This window comes from Hypomesus transpacificus, chromosome 11 (assembly GCF_021917145.1).
Source record: "Hypomesus transpacificus isolate Combined female chromosome 11, fHypTra1, whole genome shotgun sequence".
Taxonomy (NCBI): domain Eukaryota; kingdom Metazoa; phylum Chordata; class Actinopteri; order Osmeriformes; family Osmeridae; genus Hypomesus; species Hypomesus transpacificus.
The window spans coordinates 10954800-10976733 of NC_061070.1; the positions used below are offsets into that span (position 1 = coordinate 10954800).

The window sequence follows — 21934 nt, forward strand, 5'->3', positions numbered from 1 at the left end:
GAGAGAGAGAGAGAGAGAGAGAGAGAGAGAGAGAGAGAGAGAGAGGGAGAACGGAGGAGCACCAAGGAGCATGGGGAATGGCGGGACAGGCTAAGATTAAAGCAGTGGTGCAAAGTTAAAGAGAATGAGAGAGCAGATGGTGCTCCCACTGCACCCCTTCAGGAGATGGAGAGAGACAGAGAGAGAGCAAGAAAGAAAGAGAGAGAGAGAGAGAGTGCAAATGAGCAAGACAGAGGAAGAGAAAAAGAGAGACACAATCTATAGAACCCCCCCCCCCCCCAAAAAATAAGAAATAATCCTGGAAGGCCTTGTGTATGTGTGTGTGTGTGTGTGTGTGTGTGTGTGTGTGTGTGTGCGTGCGTGCGTGCATGTACGTGCACGTACACCCATGCGTGCCCGTGTGCTTAAGAATCTGAGTAAGACGTCGACCTGTAATTACCGAAAGACAAACAGGGACATGTATCCATGGCAACAAAGTCTGGCGAACCAAAGTCTTAAATTAGGGGCTCAGGGCAGCATGAAGGCCAGGTCCAGAATAGCAGCCCTTGGCACTTGGTCTCCTCTCTGGCCCAGACTACTGGGGCCTGCAGACAGGACGGTCTGAGTAGCTGAGGGCAGACTGGTTGATTACCGTTAACAAGTGCCTCCATGGCCTATTCAATCACCTCATGGATTTTCTTGGCCTGGCGTACGCTTTCTCGTGTGGGGCAGCTGTTGGAGCTGTCTGTACAGCGTCCAGACTAAACGTCCCCAGAGGAGACCCATTACGGTGAAAACGAATAACTCGTGCGCAAAGTATGCTGTACTTACATAGTCCACTGGAGCTTCTCATTCTTGATGGAGTTGTATAAGGCCTGGAGACGACAAGAAGAAAACACGGTCAAACTCTGTGGGTGTGTGTGGACAGTATGTATGTGTGTGTGTGTGTGTGTGATGAAAAATAATGGCGACCTGACCCAAACAACCTCAAACAACATCACAATGTCCTACATCATAGCAAGACACAGTTTGGTGATTCATCCAGTCACCCTAACCAGATGGGATGACACAAGCAGCCAATGAAAGGATAATTGTTGATGCCCTGTAGTGTGCCAATCAGAACATGCAGATGGCTCCAGTCAGCCGAGGGCTGGCGGTGAAGGCGGTACCTTCTTCTTGCGGGCCTGTGGGTGGTTTTGTCCATCCTGGGTCTTGCCCAGCAGGTCGGGGAACGCCATGGGTTTGAGAGAGCGAGAGCGCGGGGCGCGGGGGTACCGGAAGGGGTCCATCACTCTGAAGTCCCGCCCAGAGCGCACCGAGCAAAGAGAGCGGGAGCGCATTCGGCCCGTCGAGTGGATGCTGTTCACGCCAATCATGCTGACAGGCCAATAGGAGCGGGGCCCAGTGAGATAGGGCTTCTTGGACGAGGACTAAGTGAAGAAAAGTTCCCAATTGTTTTTATTTTATATACAACTTCTTTTTATGTCTTCTGTTGATTTCAAGAATTGAGATATTCTGAGGTGCAGAGAAGATACAGAGAGACGGACTGGACACAGATGGCTGAGATGGGATGAGGTGTTTTACTGTCCAGGCAGGTAGAGGGATGTACCCTATCTAGGCTGGAAGTTGTAGTCAGTTTGAAGGACTTTTGAGTAAACTCGGGAGAGGGTCACATGGGTCTCAACGGGAACCCCAGCTGATGCATTATGGATCTTGTAGTATTCATTATGCATGGAAGAAAACTGTTCTGTGCCACTGGAATTAATTCAGTGCCCATTCCGTGTCAAAACTCACATTTTGTGTTAACAAATCAGTCTTCTCAAGAATGCGCCCCTATGTAGGCGACATGCTTTGCTAGGACTGTCACATCAAATATGGTGTGATGAGGAATCTGTTGTCACCACGTTTTCTGGGGAACTTGGCGTCCCCTTGTGTTCCTGTAGCTGTGATATCTGGCAGTGTTGATGGTTTTCACACTAACGCCAAACCCCGTCGTCTAGCTGTTTGTACATTCATGAAGCACATAGTCTCTGATGAAGTACGCACTAGAGATCCACCAACAACCTGTGATCCTTTCGGGACTACCTCCGCGCGCCCACGCACCATCTGATACACACACGCCAACAGTTGAACAACAAACTGAAAAAGTCCAAAGAATGAAAACGTTCACTTGAAACGACGGAGCTCTAAGAGTCCAGTACGAAGCAGCTCCGTGCAATCTAGTGCACGCGTCTGGGCGCACAGAGTTTCACACACACACACACACACAAAAACTCTATGAGAGGCCCCTCCAGCTGACGTCACAACACATCCTACCCCGGGATCTCATCCCAGGCAGTAAATACAGATGGAGGCCGAGAGGAGCAGGTGAGCAGGATAAAAAGAGAGAGAGAGACAGAGAGAGCGGTGAGAGACTGGGTACTGTTTATCCTGTTGCTCCCCTCGACAATAGCAGGGTTCTCAGACCCCTGGAAGGACGAGTAGAAGTCCCTAGTTCTGTCTCTCTATTCTTTTCCACTCGCTTCTCGGTTCACTGTCTGTATTCCAAGATCGTCCGGGGTCCAGAAACTTCTGAAACGGTTCCTCCACATCCACTTACGTTGGCTCCGCTCGCGCCTGGACCCCTTTTCTCTCGCTCCCGAAAATCCCTCTCTTTTGTGATGAAAATAGCCTGTGTGTCTCTCCCTCCCTTCTGTTAGAATCTTTACAAAAATACCTGGAGATACCTCTTATTCATGGCGTGCAGCTGCTTGAAAGATGAACCGAATTGCAATGACAAAACAACTCCCTCCCTCTCTTCTCTCTCTCCCTCTCCTTTCTCACTCTCTCTCTCAATGCGCATTTCTCTCTGCCTGAGCAGCGAATCCTGATCCATGTTTTAGCTCTTATCCCTCCCTCCTCAAAGTGTCAATCACACAGCTCCCTATAAGCATTTCTTAAACCCAGTCCCTTGTTCCTCTGTCTATGCTTCAATTTAGACTCTGCGATTGCAGCCAAAGATGTATTTAATACCATATTTAGCAATCTGGAAAAGAGTGAACTATATTCTTTACTGCACGTAGAACCTAAAATATTTCTAAATGGGATGAATTTATAACATAAATCAACATTTTAAGGATATTACAGCAAATAATCCACTTGGCTGAGCTTCCATCAATCAGGTAATAGCCAGAAGTAATTCCAGATGAAGTTCAAACCCATGTCACTCAGAGGGGTTAAGGTGATATTAGTTTGACAATGACTAACAAAATGAATCAGTGATGAATCACCATTAAACGTATGGTGCACCTGTCTCTTTCTATCTCTGTCAGACAGACAAGGTGACATCCTGTAAGTATCAGTGCTTTGCTCAGTAGCTGTGGAGACTAGCTTTACTCAAACATGACCTCTTTCTTTCAGTCCTGTCTCCAAGCACTGTCACCTGACTGTTTATATTGCTAGGAGACAGTGGCACAGGACACCATCCCATAAATCCCACAGACTCTCATGGACACACACACACACACACACACACATACGTGAGCCAGGGAAGATGGTCTGTCTAGGAGAGATAGTCTGTCACAGTCTGGCCAGTCCACAGACAGAGGTGCTATTTCATTCAGACCAAAATAAAAAGCAGCAGCTACCTTATCACAGTGTACCAGGAGCTAAAGCTCTGATGGGTTTACCTAGACAGGATATGACCTCATATCAAAAAACGGAATCACCGAATAACCAAACTGCAAATTCCTTATGTATTCCTTATTTCCTTAAAAGTATATTCCTTATATGTATTTGTTGATTTGATGGGATGGGGTAGCAAATCTGACCAGAATATGTAAGGAAGCAATCACAATGTGTCTGAAAATACTCCAGTCCTTTCAGTTCCAAGTAAATATTTCTGGGAAATCATTTGGAGACCATCGATCACACCTAGAAGGCAATGCATTTATTTCTACACCGTGAATATCTGCATCACATTAAATGCACTTTTCAAAATCCAAAAGTACCAAGCACAGTTATCAAAACACTGTACTGATAAGAATAACTTCTCTTTGCCAGTGGCAATGTGAGAGTATACAGTGTACTGGGCATTTTCATGTGTTGCACAGTGAGCGAGAATCATGCCCTTGACACATGTGAAGAAACACAGTAACACCAGACCACACTGTCCACATTATCATAGCCTGCATAATTCCCACCCAAGAGACACAGGCTGTATTACTCAGAGAGAACTCACTGACGCGGGGGGTGGAGATGGAGAGAAGTAAGGACAGAGCGGGAGAGAGAGGGGAGAAAGGGGAGGACAGAAGAGAAAGAAGCAGCGAGAAGAGGGGGAATAAAAGGGGAGAGGGAGGAATGCAAGAGGGAGAGAGAGAGAGTGTGTGTGTGTGTGTGTGTGTGTGTGTGTGTGTGTGTGTGTGTGTGTGTGCGCATGTGGGGAGAGAGGAGGAGGGTGCAAGCAAGTGAGATAGAGAGGGAGACAGAGAGCGATTTCAAACGCCTTTATGATAATACCGTGACAAAACGCTCATCTCAGTAGGGGGTCGTGTGGGAGCCACAGTCCTATTCACTGAGAGCCCTGTCCTCCCTCTCACCCGGCGCCAGTAATTGACCACATGAGCCCTGCCCCACTGTACCCCCCCCTCTGCATGAACACACATACACACACGCAAACACACCCACACCTGTTGATTGTATATAATCTCTCAGAGTGCTTTAATATCCCCTGGAATCCAAATCGTTACATACGGTATGGACAGGCGCATGGACAGACGGACAAACAGGAAGTAAGCAAACATTTCAAGGGAGTTAAGGGAAGGAAAATGCCAACAGAACGTTCTTGTTTGTGGAACACGCAGAGCTGAGCGGATGTCTGATATGAATAGTTTACATTGAAAGCCTGAGGAGACAAACAGCCTGCGTTGTGGGCTGCTATTAAGGCTGCTTCTGTTTCTACTGTTACTGCTGCTAATGTTTCTGTAGCTAATGCTATTATTACTGCTACTGCTGTTTCAGCCAGTATTACTGTTACTGCTGTTACAGCCAGTACTACTGCTACCGCTGTTACAGCCAGTATTACTGCTACTGCTGTTACAGCTAGGTCTGCTACTGCTGTTACAGCCAGTATTACTGCTACTGCTGTTACAGCCAGTATTACTGCTACTGCTGTTACAGCCAGTATTACTGCTACTGCTGTTACAGCCAGTATTACAGCTACTGCTGTTACAGCCAGTATTACTGCTACTGCTGTTACAGCCAGTACTGCTACTGCTGTTACAGCCAGTATTACTGCTACTGCTGTTACAGCCAGTACTGTATTACTGCTACTGCTGTTACAGCCAGTATAATTGCTACTACTGTTACAGCCAGTATTACTGCTACTGCTGTTCCAGCCAGTATTACTGCTACTGCTGTTACAGCCAGTATTCCTGCTACTGCTGTTGGGTAGATCTGAGTCTAACGACTCTCCCACAGAGTGAGATGGAAAACACACACATACATCCACACACAATAAGGCATGAAAGAGAGTCAGAGAGGAAGTGAGAGACCCAGAGGGGGGTTGATCTTTAATTTGAAAAAGAGCAGTATAAATAAACATTAAGTTATACCGGGTGATACAATATGGAAGGACAGACTATGGTTAGGGAGTGTAAAGGGGAGAGAGGGGAAGGCCAGATCTAAACAAGGGAGCAGGAGGTGATGGTGTTCACAGGAGCGAGGCACCAGGTGAGAGGGCGGGAGAGAGAGAGACAGAGAGAGAGAGAGAGAGAGAGAGAGAGAGAGAGCGAAAGAGAGAGAGAGAGTGTGTACGTCCTTGTTGGCTCAGGGTGCTCAACATCCGTGCGCGTATTGAACACGTTCAGACACAGAGCGGTTCACAAAGCGACCCTTACAATCGAATAATAAAGACCCATGTGTGTTTACGTGTTTGTGTGCGTGCGTCAGTGTTTGTGTGTGTTGTACTGCACTTGGTGTGACTCGCCACAGACCTTGAGAAGTTCTTTGGGGAAATCCTTGCCATCGTTCAGGCCTTCCAGGTTGGTGATGAACTGAAGGCAGGACATCTTCTTCCCGATGTTCTACAGGCAAAGACCAAAACACAAGAAAGAATTGTTCAAATATACTCAAAGAAACCACTCATGAATCTCCAAGTGTATGTGAGTGCTGCCAAGACCAAAGGGGCAAACTTTTTTGCCACATAGGTTTCTACTTGGGTTAAAAAAAACAAAAAACACACAAATTGTTTGAACTCAGTATTTGACTGGTATTAGCAACCTGTTAGAATGTTAGCAAGTACGAACCTATGACGACATGTCAATCTACCAATTGCTGTCAGCCTGTGGGCACACCCCTGGCTTACTGCCGTGCATATCACGTGTTACCTATGATGCCATGAGACCTGGGTGTACATATCCAGCCTGCCATACTTTGTGTACTCACATGCCCATGCAAGTCTGTGTTGAGCAGCATCAACGCACAAGTCAGAGTGTGCACACTGTCTGGAGGAGGGAACAGACACAGGGACACGTTCAACTTCAGCCCCTCCAGTGGATGGAGAGTGAGAGAGTGCCTCACAGTGGACAATATTAAAACAGCTTTTTTGAAGAGCATTTGAGGAAATCTTCAGACACACGCACACCAACGCTCCTGCGTCCACCAGCAGGGCTAAAACAGGGCGGTCGGGTTCTATTAAGTGATTCCGTCGCACACAGTCCATTCTGTTGTAGCGTACCTTCAGATGGGATTGCGTTGGGGTTGCATTGAAGGTATCTGCTTGAGAAGTGGGCTAGGACTCGCTCTCTCTCCTGTGTCTCTCCCATGAGGGCAAACTCCTTTAAGAAAGCTCTGACGCCAGAAAACACACAGAAGCTTAGCGGGAGAATACAGTATTCATAGTGTGGAGTAGTTCTATGTCCTAATGTACATATTTAGGTAACCAACCTGAGGGCCTGGTCAATGGTTAGTCCTGTGAAGTTAAAGTAACGGAGATACTCCTCTGCTACCATTTTGCTGAATTCGTTACTGTAGAAACAAACAAACATTCGAATAATTGAAATAAGGGTTTAGCTAAACACTGGTGGGATGACACTCATTTCACAGATACAAAAAAAATACACAGAAACATGAGAACACACACACACACACAAATAGAAGGTCTCCAAAGATTGTGGGCTCAAATTTGTGTGCGCTCACTTCTTGCTGAGGTGTCGTGCCACGTCAGACTTCCTGAAGCCGTCCAGGTTGTAGAGGCGTTTGGCGAGGCGTTTGGCCGCCTGCAGGTCAGCCGTGTTCCCGTTGGTCAGGGTCTCTGAACTGGCTTGGGCCAGGCGCTCTCCAACATCCTGCTGGGGGAAGGGGTCTGGGGCCCGGTGGCCCGGCTTCTCCCTGGGCACAGGACCAGGAGACACGGACCACTCAGTAATAGCATGGCACAGCACAGGACCAGGAGACACGGACCACTCAGTAACAGCATGGCACAGCACAGGACCAGGAGACACGGACCACTCAGTAACAGCATGGCACAGCACAGGACCAGGAGACACGGACCACTCAGTAACAGCATGGCACAGCACAGGACCAGGACACACGGACCACTCAGTAACAGCATGGCACAGCACAGGACCAGGAGACACGGACCACTCAGTAACAGCATGGCACAGCACAGGACCAGGACACACGGACCACTCAGTAACAGCATGGCACAGGACCAGGAGACACGGACCACTCAGTAACAGCATAGCACAGGACCAGGACACACTGACCACTCAGTAACAGCATGGTACATCACAGGACTAGGAGACACGGACCACTCAGTAACAGCATGGCACGGTTCCCCTTCAGTTCACTACACTTTCGGATTTTCGGATTCTTTTTTGTATTCACTGGATTTTGGCATACCTTGCACAAGTGAGATGTTTCTCAGTGAGTTACCATGCATGGATGAAAGCTAACCAACTACTTAATCATTGAATGAAACATTTAGCAGGTATAACGTATTGTACATATATAAAACATGTGAAATAATGTGACTAAAGTACTAGGTTTTGTAGGTCACAGAGAACAGTACATCAAGTACATCTTTGCTGTTGAACAAGCGGAACAAGTGTTCTCGTTAGTGCTAATGTGGTCAGTAACATGCGAGCTAGCAGGTGCTACTACCCCATTTATAGTCCTCGTTTCTACAGATCCCCTATCATTCATGTACTTCCTTACAACCACTTCATATACAACATCGTATATATGCTACACATAGTCAATAAAAATAGACACCCAGTTTAACCTATCAAGTGTCACCAAAGTTGAACATGACCCCTGATAAGAGTCTCTTTATTTATTGACTGGCTAAATAACATGAACAAGGGGTGTATGTGTGTACGTATGTTTGACTAACAACAAATACAGCGTTATAAATAAAGCTCAGAACAGAAAAAGGTTGGCGGAGCAGACCTTGATGGATTATTAATTTGTTGCATTTCAGGAAAGTATGAGATGCATGTTTGGTGATTAGTAGATCATGTTACATACAGTAATATAGGTCAAACTTTTGCAATGGACGGGTCTCAGGAGTAATCACATTTCTATTCCGAGAACCAGTTAATTCAAAAAAAGATCTAAGGTCACTTCAGTTTCAGATTAGAAGGCAGATCAAAATCACATAGCAGTCACTTTCATTCAAAACACACGGGTCATCACCACACTGTATGCCAGACTCAGTCACTGAAGTTTAAGTTTGTAGCCCTACCGAGTCAGCGGCATGGATCCTTAGTGAAGTGTCCCCTTGCCTTCAGCCACTCAGTCCCTTGATCATAGTGACACAAGCCTCCTGTCACACCTCCACAGTAAAATAAGCAACGCACTGGGTCTCAAGGCTTCCGAAACACCCCCATCAGTCAGAGATATTTGGTTCATTCCTCTGGCCCTCTAAGGCATTCCTTACTAACAGGATAGTCCACCACAAAAGAGACGGGTGAGGAGATCAGGAGGATGGAGGGGGGGGGTTTGTTTATTCTTAAAACAATGGGTTTATGATCCTCCCCACAGAAAGAGAGAGAAAAGACGCTTGGGCTTATTTTTCCAGGGTGCGGCACGCTAATGTTCTTTTAGCTGCTCTAGAAAGGAGCATTCAACAGCTTCACAAAGGGAGAAAAGCCCCAATATGGAAACTAGGCCAGAGGCTTACAAATGCCCCAATGCACTATGAAAGAAATGGCTTTATATTTATAAGGTGTAATGATTCACTATTTTATGAACGTTTTCTAAACGAGTTGCCTTGCGAGGTCGCTCCGTCTTGACTTTCTTGCCAAAGCCTGACTCACTTGGGAAGAGTCAAAAAAGGAACACCCACTGGCTCAGTCGATGACCACTTCTAAACACTGGATCACGTCGTTTCACTTGGTGTATGCTCTATGCAAAGTCACTCCCATGGGAAAGAGATTCAGTGAGACTGATTAGAGCGTGCGGTCAGTAAACGGAACTCAGAACCTGCGGTAAGAAAGTAGACACCAATCCCTTTGTTTGACCTATCCTCTTTTTCCCAGAACATTCCTCAGTCACGAAAGACGATCTCACTCCACACAGTGCCTACAAAGGGCTTAAAGGAAAATATGTTGTGTTGGAGTTTGTGGTCACTTCCAATCCGGAACATTCTATGAAGCATCCAACTGTCCCTATGGGATCATTAAGACTTTCTAGTTTCTTTGTGGTTCAGGATTGCTGTGAGTTTCAGTTTCAGTGGTGAATTATTTAATGAAGTGTTGGTATAACTTGGAAGAACAACTCCTTCTGACACAAAACTAAATGATTCAAACCCTTTCACATCCAAAAGTTTTCAAGCAAAAAGATGGACCCTGATTATGAATCCCATTTGCAGAGCATATTAGAATGATAAGACCGTTTATTTACAAAACCAGACATACTGCTGATTCAGTAGTGTCTTATCAGGGATTCTCAAGTTACCAGAAATGCTTCAGACTAAACATCTATCCATGAATAATTCTGCAAAGCTACTTGTAAGCTATTAGTTTCACTGTACAAATCTCAACGTCTCGACAAAAAAACTGCAATAGAGATGCAGTTTGTTGCTTAGGCCGAGCGTGCAGGCTGATCTCATTAGACTTTGTTCTATCAGGTAAACTGTCAGTAAACGAGGCTGACGCCAGGAGCTAAGGTACTGGACATGCATTTATCACACCCTATTAATAACCGTACTAGGTGCCACAAACAGCTTATCACCTCACTATTTCCTGTCTACCTCTCTCTCTCTCTCTTCCTCTGTCCATGTGCTGTGAGTAAATCAACTAAATGTACACAAGGTCTTCTGTCACTTAATGATGTGTAAGACCATTTAACGACTTAACAGTCAGCGGGTCAACAGATGCAGACTAGTAATGGGTAATAAGGACCATCCTGTCTATCACAACACCTCATGATGTTCTACCAGCATAATTCTTCCAAATAAACGACAAAGTAACTATCATAAGGAAAGCTGTCTTTGTCTGCCCTGTATTTGGGTCCAGCCAGGCAGGGGAACACAGGCCTGCACGCCGGCACACGGACAGAAAGACAGACAGACTGCAGGAGAGACCGAGCCAGGCCAGTGACTGATATACTCACCGGTAGACGGCTGGGTATGGGGGGGCATACAGGTATCTGTCCTCCAAAGCTCCGCCCCCCCAGCATAGCAAATAGTGAGCCATGTTGTGCCTGCGAGTCCCACCCCTTCACACCCAGCCTCGGCACTCGGCAGTGAGGTAAGCCTGCCAATCAACCGTCTGTCCCAGAGCCCACATGGATTCTGCCATCCAATAGGCCGCCAGAAATGGAACTGTTTTCAGGCTGGTACAATCCTCATGCTGCATTTCACAACATGATAGTCGTGATATCTTCTTCTGTGTGTCTGGAACTTCTCTCACGGACTCGCTCCTAATCTTGTGGTTTTACCCTGTTGATCCTCCTCTCTCGACTCGGTATGCCTCTCTCCAAGCTCTCTCTTCGTTCCTCCCCCTCTCTTTCCGTCTGCATTCCCCCCTCCCTCCCTCTCCAAGCCGGTGTTCCCAGCTTGTGGTAATAACTTGACCAGATCCCTGTTGAACTCTCTCCGCTCGGATCCAAGCGCTTGGTCTGCCTTTCCCCCCTCACTCTCCAAATGCTCAGCACTCCAACTGATTCTCTTTCTCACTCTCTTGTTCTCGCTCTCTCTCTCTCCTCCGGCAGTGTGTCTGTCTGCGTTCATGCCTCTCTGTCCCTCTCTCTTTCACTCTCTCTCTCTCTCTCCCTCTGCGGATCAGCTGGGCTATTTTCCGCCTCTGGAGAAGGTATGCATTTCCTCTCTCTGGCCTGAGCCTCCCCCCTCATTCCCTCTCTTTTCCTTTCTTTGTCTAGCCTTACCTAGATTATTTATTCCACTGGCTCCTTCTCTCTACGTTTCCTTACCATTTGTTTCGATTTTTTATTTTATATTGACATTTTATTGAACATATTATCCTCTCTGTTCCTGTCTGTCATGTATTCGATTTAGACAACACTAGCGGAAGTGAAGGACAATGTCCAGCATGACATCATTAATCCAAATATAGGTTCTTCATGGAAAATGTGTATTTGTTCTACGAGGGACAAAACTTTTATTTGAGCTATTTATGTGTTGTACCATCTGCCAAAGACAAGAACCCCACCCCCGCACACAGACCCTCCACTCCCCCAACAACTGCTCGGCACAGCACAATGAGACTCACTGTGCTGATCAGCAAACTGATGTGAGCTGATGACTTACTGAAAGTCTACTCTTCACAAAAGCAAATCCTTGAAAGGGTCAGCTCCAGAGTCAACCAACCTAACCTAAAGTGGAATATTTGTGGTTTCATATAACAAACAGAGTCCCATGTTGTGTGAGCCGTGCCAGTCTAGATACCCTATCCTCGCCGTAACTCAGCAGTCAAAACCAGTGGGCGACATCACACTCAACTCAGCCCATTCAACTTCTTTTTTCTATTTTAAACCCTGAAATCACACGGTCCAGGAAGTTAATCTCAGGTTGCCAAGGTTACCAAGTATGGTTGGCTGAGCTCCAGATCTGATTGGCTGTCTGACAGGAAGGGGAGTACAACCAAGGAGCCAGGTGGCACAGCAAAAGAAGTTTCACTCAACAGTTTTTCCTGTTAGTGAAATTTATCGCAGACGCAGTGAATGGATCTACATGGTACGCTTTTACACTCTGTGTCAACACAAATAGACACTCCCTGATTGGCCCATTCAACACCCAAGCATGACAAAGCTCCAAGATATTCCGGAATGTACAGAATTACTAACTCCATCAGAAGCCGGATTTGATTTGTTATTTGGAGCCAAGTGTTTGACATATGTCTGTTTTCTTGCCACTAACACGATTCATGATTCCAGTTTAAAGTTCACAGTCTGTCAGCCTTAAACCTGGATCTATAACCACAACCATACCCCACCAATAATGGCAAACTTCTGTCAAAACAGCATGAATAATTTTGTTTTATGTTTCTTTAGCTCCATCTTGTGGTGGAAATGCATTTCTGAAAAGGATCATTCACAAGTCTATTCTCCTATACCCACAAGATTATTTCAACAATTCACACAAATAGCATTGCTATGGGAAACAAACATTCATTGTTTGGTTTTAACGTTGCACACTCACCTCAGCGAGGGAACAGAGTTTGCCTTGCGCCAGCAATCTTGATTATTCACCCGACGCCAATCTTTGTCTGCCCTCACCTTCCGTCCAGGGGTGAGGCTGCCCAGTGAGGGGCTGCTAGACCCCTCCCCTGAGGAGACCAGGGAGGGCTCGGAGCGGGAGTTCTCCGACGCGCCAGGGGAGTCAGGCTTGGCGAGGGGGGCGAAGCTCAGCTCAATGATGGCTCTGGCACTCTCACAGATCTGGCTCTGGATCTCCGGGGTGAGAGTGGGGAGGTCGAAGGTGAAGACAGGCAGGCCACTGGAGGCTAGGAGCTCAACACTGTCCAGGCTGCTGTAGGACGTGCCTTTGGCCCGGTGGGACTCGATGATACTCTCAAAATGGCGGCTGAAGGAATCCAGTTGGTCGGCAGAGATCCTGCGAGGGCTTGTCAGTGCCATGGGGGACTTGAGGGCTTCTGCTACGTTCAGGGGACTGTGGGAAAAAATACAATTATTTGATAAAAAAAGATATATTATTGATAATATACTACAAAACTGTTGATATCCCAATTGTACTTCAGTGTGTGCATGTCAAAATGCCCTTACCCAAGATTGAAAGGGATACCAGTTCACACATATATTTCACATATTTAGTCACAAAGCTATGGTCCATGTCTGAGGTGTCTGAAGCCTTTGTCTCACCCCTTGAGCAGTCGACTGTACACCTGGTCCTCCTCCTGGGAAGCGTGCTGCCTCTTTTTGTCTCCTTGCATCCTCACACTGGCCCAGCTCACCACCCCCTCCTCCTCCAGGTCCTCTTCCTCCCCGTCTGTGTGGGGGTACAAGGCCCCCTCCATGGGGCTGGCGCTAGAGGCCGAGGTTCCAAGGACGCTCCGGTTACTGCCGAACGCAGAGTCCACCTCCAACTCTTCCCCTGCCTCAGCCTCGGCAGCTGCCTCAGCCTCAGCCTGCTCCTCAGCTAGCATCACTTCATCCAGGTCGGTTTCTCTGTAGCAGCGTAGAGGCACAGCGTCCAGGTCCGTCTCAGAGTATTTGACGGTTCCCCGGATGATGCCAGTCTTGGGCAATGAGCCGACCGTGATGGCTGGAGGTGGTGTTATTAGCTCCACCTCCACTTGCTGTACCTCATGAAAGGATAACTTCTTACTGTTGTCGTTCTGTCCCTGCCAGTCTTTGGTGGGCTTCGGGGGGACAGAGGAGGGAGGAGTTGGTGTGGGAGACTTGCAGGATGTGCCACAGGGGGGCGCTGTTGAGGATTCTGGGACATCTGAAGGGAGAGAGGAGGCATATTTGAAAATAAACTAGCAACTTCAACAATTGCCAATTCATTGACTTCTTTTTCCCACAGAGGAATAACAAAATGAGTTAACATTACAAGTCTTTTTGTAAGTCATTTTCTTGATGAACAAAGTCTTTAAAGGAATGACACATAAGAAAACAGAAGAAATTGATAATTAACACAGCTACTTGACATCAATCCTTCTTTTTTGGTCTTCTTAGCAAAAACTATGGGTCAAAGTGGGGGTCTATGAAGCTAATAGGTGTCAGCCGTATAAAGGTAAACAAAGTGAGTGCTTGTGAGTTGTTAGTAAGTGTGTAGTCTGAGTGTTGAAACGGTCTCAGCCTGTTGGTGGCCTTCAAGGCACAGGTAATTGGATTACACAAGCTTTGTGAAGCTAGCGGCCTGATAACGACACGTGGATGACGAAAGTGTCTGAATTGGAGAACTGCAAAGCAGAGTGGATTGGAGCTTAGTCCGGACGAGGCAGCCAACCTTTAGCTTCGTGGCCGTCCTCTGAAGAGGTTCCAAACAAAAACTCCCACTTGGCCCGAGCCATCTTCTGGGAGCGATACAATGGGTCCAGAGCAGAGGAGCCGCTGTCAGACTACAACAAATACACAAAGGAATTGAACAAAGTGTGAACACAGCTTACGGTCTTTCTAACACACAATGAAAAGGTTTTTTAAAAAACACCCTAACGAATTTACTTTCTCACTTTTTTGCAATCATGGCGACACACGGTACACAATACCTCCAGCTCACCTGCATCCCAGAGCCGGTGTCTCCAGTGTCGTTGCTCTTCTGGCTGGACTGGCTGGAGTTCTCTGGGGAGATACAGTCCCTCTCAGGCTGAACGCTGTCTCCCAGACTACCAGTCACCCCGCTGGAGCTCTGGGAAGACCCCAACGTCCCACCGTTGTCCTGCGCCTCCCCCCTGGCCTCCCCCCTGGCCTCCCCCCTGGGCTCCCTCCCACCATGCACCCCGTAGATGCTCCCCAGATGCCCCTTCGCAGGCCTCCCCCCTCCATCCTCCTTCTTAAGGCAGTCCTCTTTGGTGTGCGGACACAATCCTTCCTTCTCCGTATGGGACTCGTCCCGTTCCGCGGTCGACTCGTCCTCCTTCCACCGCTGATGCTTCGAGGTCCAGCTGACAGCCGCCTCCGCGCCGGGACCCGTGAGCCACCACCGGACAGGTTCCGGGTTGTGCGGCCCCCCTCTGTCGGAGCGTGCGTCATACTGTCTCCTCTCCAGCCCTGGGGATCCCTTCTCACCCATGAACTGAGGGGGGAGGTGGCGGTGCAAGGTGGGACTGCCCTCACCCTGCAGAATGTCTCTCTGTAGTCGAGGGTCTGGGATGGGGGAGTGGGAAGCCACGACTCGGTGGAGCCTTGCTGGCGAGGCTGGAGACAAAGTACATTTTTGGGACAAGAGAGGAGACACCTGTCCTGGTCTAGAGTGGGAGCCAGTTCTCAGAGAGTCCCTGTCGGACCAGTTGCATTCCTGGGTGGTAGTTTCCCCAGGGTGGTCTGGGGAGCCCTGCCCATGGAGGGGGGCATAAGGCTGGGACTCTGGGATGAGGAAACGACCTGATCTGGAGCTCTCCGTCCTGGCAGACTCAGCCTGAGAGGGGGTAGGTGAGGGAGATCTTCTAGCCCCCATTACGACGGAAAGCTTTGTGGCTTCCTCTGCTAACTTCCGAGCCATTTCAGGACTAGTTGCTAAGGAAACTATTTTTCGGCCACCAGTTGGACTTGCCGAACCTGACTGTTTATGACAAACCTTGGGGGAGGACCATGGGCTATCGTTAGCTTTGTGGCTGGTTCTCAAATTATTAGATGTTTGACAAGTGCCATCATTAGCAATGACGTTCATCTTCAGAGGACTGGCAGCATGTCTAGAGCTATCGTTAGCATTGTGGCTGGTTCTTGGGGTCCTATAGGCTCGATGTAGGCCATCATTTGAACTGCAGCTAGTCTTCTGGGGACTGGTGGTGGGTAGGGAGTTATTGTTCCCATTGTGGATAGTCCTCTGGCTGCTAGGGTCATGGTTACTGGTAATCATGGTAGCTGGTATCTCATGCTGGATATCTGTGGGGCGACCTGCGGGTAAAGGCGGGCGGAACTTGGTGGACAGGCGGGGGCTCTCATCCCCTCGCCATGTCTTCTGGTTCTGGAGCCCGTGGGAGCGGACACTGGAGGTAGGAGACATGCTGTGGTAGGAGTGTCTGGAGTGAATAGGCAGTTGGTCTGAGGCTGTACTCTTGGGGAAGCCGTTCAGGGCGTTCGTGGAATGTTCTTGGTCCAGAGGGTGAGGATTAGAGGGCAGCGTTCTGGAACCACGGGGAAGAGAGGGTGACCCATCCCAGGACTGGCATCTGGGTGACCGGTAGTGCCGTGGTAGACTGGGGCTGCAGTCTGGACTCCGGTCTTGGCTGTAGGCTGCCAGTCTGCGCTTCAGTTCTGGAGAGCCAAATTCTGCCACAGCCCTCTGTGTGGCCTCACGGCCCACAGATTCCAAGGTGGTCCTCCGGAGGCAAGGGGAGTCCCTGGGGGACCTCCCGGAGGTCTGGCAGGAAAGTTTGGGACTGGAGCTACCTGAGGGGGGCCACCTGTCCGAGCACACCGGGTCACTGAGCCTTTTGCGGAGGTGGACGGGCAGTGGGGTCTCCTCCATGGTTCTGTAAAAGGGGTTTTCAGGCTGGCTTTGGCACACAGAACCATGAGGGTTATCCACGTTCTTAATACTGGCTTTCTCTATGTAGCTGAAGGTCACCGTCGATCGCTTCCCCTTGTCGCTCCCAATCCCGGAAGTGTCACAGGACTTCGTCCACTCGTGGGGGTGGAGGGGGCCGTAATCCTCCCTGCGGACGCAGTGGAGTGGGGCACCCTCCCCCTGAAGTTCTCGATGTCTGTGGAACGCGCCCGGACCAAAGTCCCATGCCTATTGCGCCCCTCCTGGAGGGTCTGGAGCAGTTGATCTATCCGGTCGTAGGGCAGGCTCTGTCTGAGGTGCAAGGCGGGAGGCCCCGTGTCGTCGGTAGGGTGAAGGTGGAAACTGACCGAGTGCCTTGAGGAGGACTTGGAGCTGGGGAGGCTCTGGCAGCTGCCCCCATCTCTCTGCGGCCCCCCCAGGGACACGCTTGGGCTGGGGGAAGGGGTGGGGGTGGGGCGGCTGGACGTCCGCTGAGACTGAGGAAGAACATCCGGGCCTTGGAGCATCAGGGGGTCGGAGCTCTCCGTGTTGCCTAGCTCCTTGCCTTCCTCCTCAGGGACCGATCGGACTTCCACATATAGGTGGAGGATTTTCCCTGACTGAGACATGTTCCTCACAGTTGTCCCAGCTTAGTCCCCCGAATGATCAGCGCTAGTAATTGTCCGCTTTTTGCGTTTTTTCTGGGAGATGTCTTAGCCTCTCGGTCGCACAAAGCCACAAGATGGCTTTTTCTGGTGAGGGTTACAGAGCTGGTCGCTCCCTTCTCCATAGTGTTTTGCTCATCTTCCCTCCAATCTGTTTGAAGAGAAGAGAAAAACACATCAGCCCAGAACGAAAATGTCACCGCAACTTTTTAACTGCAACTTTGTAACTGCAACAATATCTATTATTTCTCAGTTCATGAGCTTGTTTGTACGTGTCCATTCTAAATAAAGGCCACAGATCTCCTTACCTAATCATTACAGAGTGCATGCTGGCACGCAATAATGCACCGTGTTAATACACTGCAGTCAACCACTGACACACACACACAAACTTTCCAACGCTTGCACAAGCACAACACATGAACTGTACACACACGTCGTCGAGAGTAGCGCCCAAGAATGCTGACTGTGGATGACTTGATATGATTGACGACAATATTGGCAAGTCAAAAGACCCAGGCTGCGACCTATTGCTCGCTGTGCAGGGTTAACTGAAACAGCTATTTCTTTCCATTGAGCTTGCAGTAACGGCCAAGCAACAGGAAGCATTTCCTGTAATTGTCTTGGACGTCTACACAAATGCTATGGGCCATATAACAATTCTGAAATGACAACCCTCTCTTTTGCTGAAGTTTAGATTTAGTAGCATTTCATCACCTTGCTCTTGCCCTAAGTCACTATTATAGGACTGGTCCTACTCTCTGATGTCAGTACAAGAATGTTTTTCAAAATCCCAGTGAATAAGTGGGCCAACAAGCGTATTGTAGACTTTGATGTGTCCCTACGAATCCTGATATTAATAGAACAAATTAAAAAGTTGTCACTTTAGGTCTTACCGGCTCTGTTAATGAAATTATCTGTATCTATTTGAGTCCACACAGTTCTCCAAACACTCTAAACGTCATATTGTACGACACCTTCTGGCACCTTCTGGCACACAGCACAATGGCCAAACCAATAGGCACAGCAGCTTGTCCTGATTCTGAACAACCTTGAGCCAGAAAAATGACACTGTCTTCATTCGTAATTCAGCACAGATTCTACTCTATCTGAAATAGAAAAAGAAATATCCAGGTCACAACATATTGTAAGTAACTACTGGTACAATAGGCAAGGCATGAAAAAAGAGAGACAATACAACACAAACACGCATTCTCACAAAAACATGCTGACAGCCAATGCTCTGTAAGGGTGCCTGTGGACAAGTGTCTGTCTTTGTCTCTGATACTGAACTGGTTGTAATTGATTGCAGCTATGATTGATTGCTGCTATTAGGAAGACTCTCTTCCTAATAGCATTCCTAGATCAGATTCATCCGTATCCTTATCTAAAGTCTGTTATCACAGTACAGTTTACTATAAATAACTTCATGCATCCACGAAACTAAAACACATACTAGGTACTGTAGGGCCTTTCCTGCTCCAAGATTCAATTTAGTCAAATGAAGACCGTTTTGATTTGACCACCAAACACAAAAGGGCAATGAGTATAAACATGACCACGCAGCATTGATGCAACATTATCTGTCAACACCAAGGTAACCGCGACAGGCTGAAATAGACACCCTTTGTGTAACTGAATATCTGGTTTGTGTTCCCATCCACCTGTGTGAACCACTCAGTGAACTTCTGTCTGGATGCTTTTTTTGTTGTATTGTTTGTATTATTGACCTAATCCTATTCCAGAACAATTTGCTATTTGACTATTAGTATTAATTCAAGTATATTGCTGTGCCTATTACTAAGGGCAGAACCAAGCTAACATCATTCAGTATTAAAAGAGCCAGACTTGAACCATAGCCTACACTAAAGGCTACTATGCATAAATAGTTTAGTTGTCCCAGTAGAAAAGTTTCATCCATGGAGCAACAACCAGAAGCTACAGTGCTAAATATTCTCATAGCTTCTTACATCCTTTTACAGTTTGAACAGTTCTTGGAAACGATTTTACTCAAATATATGATAAGGCTGAATCTCTGGGATCATTTGTCTGGATGTGTTTTAATTCTGGATAATGCATTCAAAAAACTTAATAATCAACTGGCTTCAAATTGACAATTTCTCAAACTTCATGTACCCTCCTTTCAGTGAGAGGTCGACAGACAACAGCCTAACATAAAAACAACAAATAGTAGAAAACCTGTCACATGTAGAAACGGACAGGGCCACATGTCGTCGAAGGTGACAGAAGCGACGAGTTCAGCCTACTGAACATGGAGGATGTCTGTACTCTCACTGAAACATGGATCCACGCGTTGTTTACACACTCAAAATGGAGCACCCCCCCACAGCCTGATAAGCAGGGCACGTAGGCCTACTTTTCCTGTACTCTTGCTAATAGGATTCCTCCCCTCCACCTCTCCTCCTCTACCCACGGACACCCAGTCCACTTCGACATCATTCTCCCTTACCTCTGTATTCTCACCTCCTCCTCACTTTGCTAACGGCGTACCCCGTGCATCAGCCACTCTGGCTGGAGCCGCATCCATCGTTCTCTTCCTCTCTCCCCGCTTTCACTCGCCTCTCCACCCATCCACCCTAACAGACTCACAGTTGCTGTGCACCGTGCGGGTAAGTCCACTCTGGCTTTACACCTCCCACACCACTTAGCTGTCCTCCTCCTCCTCTCCCCCCTGCTCCTCCTCCTTTCCTGGTCACATGGAGGTCCGTCGATCACCTCCTGTCAATTATGTCGCTACGCCACGTTCCCCCCCCAAGAAGACTATCAGCCAATCAGATCACCTGTTTCAGAGCGCTTTCTTTTCTGCTGTACCAATAAGTAGCCTATTTAGCCCTAACAGATGGTGAAGGATAGCGCAGCTTACAATGCCCGGGGAGCTAGCAAGGTCAAAGCAGACGGGAGGCGGTACCCCTTCTTTGATTCAAGGGATGAGAGAGACAAGGGATAATTTGAGTTGCACAGGAAAGGGGGGGGGGGGGGGTCCTAATGAAGAAAAACAAAGAGGATCAAATCAGGCGAATCACCTTCACACACTCTCACCTCAAGCTGTCTGTATAGTCTAAATCGTTCTACTAATCCTACTGGTCCTTTCCAAGGATGATCTCTCTGAGTTGATAACATGTAAGGCATGCTTTAATGTGGACGTATTGATATCTTCCGACTTCAACATGTTGTCTCAGTCAGAGAGTCCATGGAGCTGCCATATGGAAGCGACAGATTAAGAAACCGCCAACCCCCCTGTTGTGCCGTCTTGCCCAGGAACCCCATCACTCAGCCGGCAAACCAGACACCAGCCCTGGCTTTCTATTTTCCTGACTTGGCTGCGTTTGTTATTGGGTTTTCACAGCTTCCCCAGTCAATATGGCCTTGGCTGGTGTCCGATGCTTCTAGAGAAAAAGGGAGGGACTTGACTCTGTTTCCTCTTCTGGTTCAAGACACAAAAAGACATAACAGCCACAACTAATTGAATAGAGCTCTTTACGTATGGTGTTCTACAGACTTAATCAGTATGTCAATCTGGAGACGGCTTTCTGGTTCAGAACAGTTTACAAACCACACACGGATGCCTGTCCCACTTACTATTTCAAGAATATAATGAAGGCAAATATTATCAGACTCTTACCCGAAACCAGCATAGCATTTTTGAGGCAGTGACTCAATCCGCAGACAGCAAGCTGGTATCACATCCACTTACTGGTCATGCTGACTCAGCAGTGATTTCATTAGGAGACAGTTTAACCGTTAAATCATCATATCCCAAATTGAACCACATCACCTAGGCTGTTTGAAATGGTCTTCAGGTCAATGCTACCCTTCCACCCCCGAAAGACAGATCGATGGCTCTTATGCCGAACCAAGTGCCTTAAACAGTCAGATCAATTTGGGTTGGTGGGTGGTGCTAGGTAGGGGCAGGGTGCATTACCTCTGTTATTGGAGCAAACTATTCTCAGGAGAAGTGCCGGCTGTAGTGGACATCGGGCAAAGGGGATGTCTAAGTATAATATCCAGGTAAGATCTAATTCAAAGCGACATCTAGGTGTCGTTATAGCTACAGGTTATGGGATACACGATAGCAAAGAAGCACCTACAGAATCCATTTCTAACTCTAACAGATGTGGGGATGCCCCCAGTCCTGAGACTGTCATGAGCTCATATGGGCATGCCCCACTACCCCTATCCTCCAAGCAGCATCTGCATGAATCATTGCGGTCAACTAATGAGGGGTGGAAGGAGATGAGGGAGCTATTGAAGGCAGTGGAGAGAAAAGGGGATTCATTATGACACTGCACGACTTAGTGCTGTATGTTAGACAGTGAGAACGAGTAGGCCTGTTGTCTGACTATGGAAGCGAGTGAGTGTGTGGTTAAGAGAGAGCACTCCAAAATGACCACCTTCTCCTCAAAGTGATCAAGTATTTTACTTTTGCGAGAACTGAAAAGGACGTTTTGAATGTAGCTGGTGTAGTTAACTTGTTGCTAGCAGGTTTGTTAAACAACTACAACTTTTATTCTGTCATCAACACAATCACACAAAGACGTTTAAGTTAGACATAAAACAATGTGGAGATGCAGTTTGTAGCTATCGTAACAAACAATGGTCGTGTGACACAGGCGTAAAATTATGAATGCACATGTTTTTAAATGAGACGCTGCAC

General features: G+C 47.8%; 2 protein-coding genes across 2 annotated transcripts in view; both read right to left on the reverse strand.

Moving 5' to 3' along the window:
• Window positions 1-14816, reverse strand: part of psda (pleckstrin and Sec7 domain containing a) — a 21013-nt gene extending 6197 nt beyond the window's left edge. Inside the window, exons 1-10 of the mRNA XM_047028893.1 lie at window positions 14666-14816; window positions 14396-14507; window positions 13303-13888; window positions 12623-13093; window positions 7156-7347; window positions 6904-6984; window positions 6695-6807; window positions 6403-6461; window positions 5952-6041; window positions 811-854 (exon numbers count right to left, since the gene is read on the reverse strand). Coding sequence (XP_046884849.1) covers window positions 811-854; window positions 5952-6041; window positions 6403-6461; window positions 6695-6807; window positions 6904-6984; window positions 7156-7347; window positions 12623-13093; window positions 13303-13888; window positions 14396-14507; window positions 14666-14671 — 1754 coding nt within the window. The 5' untranslated portion in view covers window positions 14672-14816. The remainder of the gene's footprint in view (window positions 1-810; window positions 855-5951; window positions 6042-6402; window positions 6462-6694; window positions 6808-6903; window positions 6985-7155; window positions 7348-12622; window positions 13094-13302; window positions 13889-14395; window positions 14508-14665) is intronic.
• Window positions 14772-20539, reverse strand: LOC124473742 (serine/arginine repetitive matrix protein 2-like). The gene is made up of 4 exons (XM_047029405.1): window positions 20320-20539; window positions 15683-17410; window positions 14878-15523; window positions 14772-14794 (listed from the first exon to the last, which is right to left on the reverse strand). The coding sequence occupies exons 2-4, from the start codon at window positions 16574-16576 to the stop codon at window positions 14772-14774; spliced, it is 1563 nt and encodes a 520-aa protein (XP_046885361.1). The 5' UTR covers window positions 16577-17410; window positions 20320-20539.
• Window positions 20540-21934: the final 1395 nt, after the last annotated feature.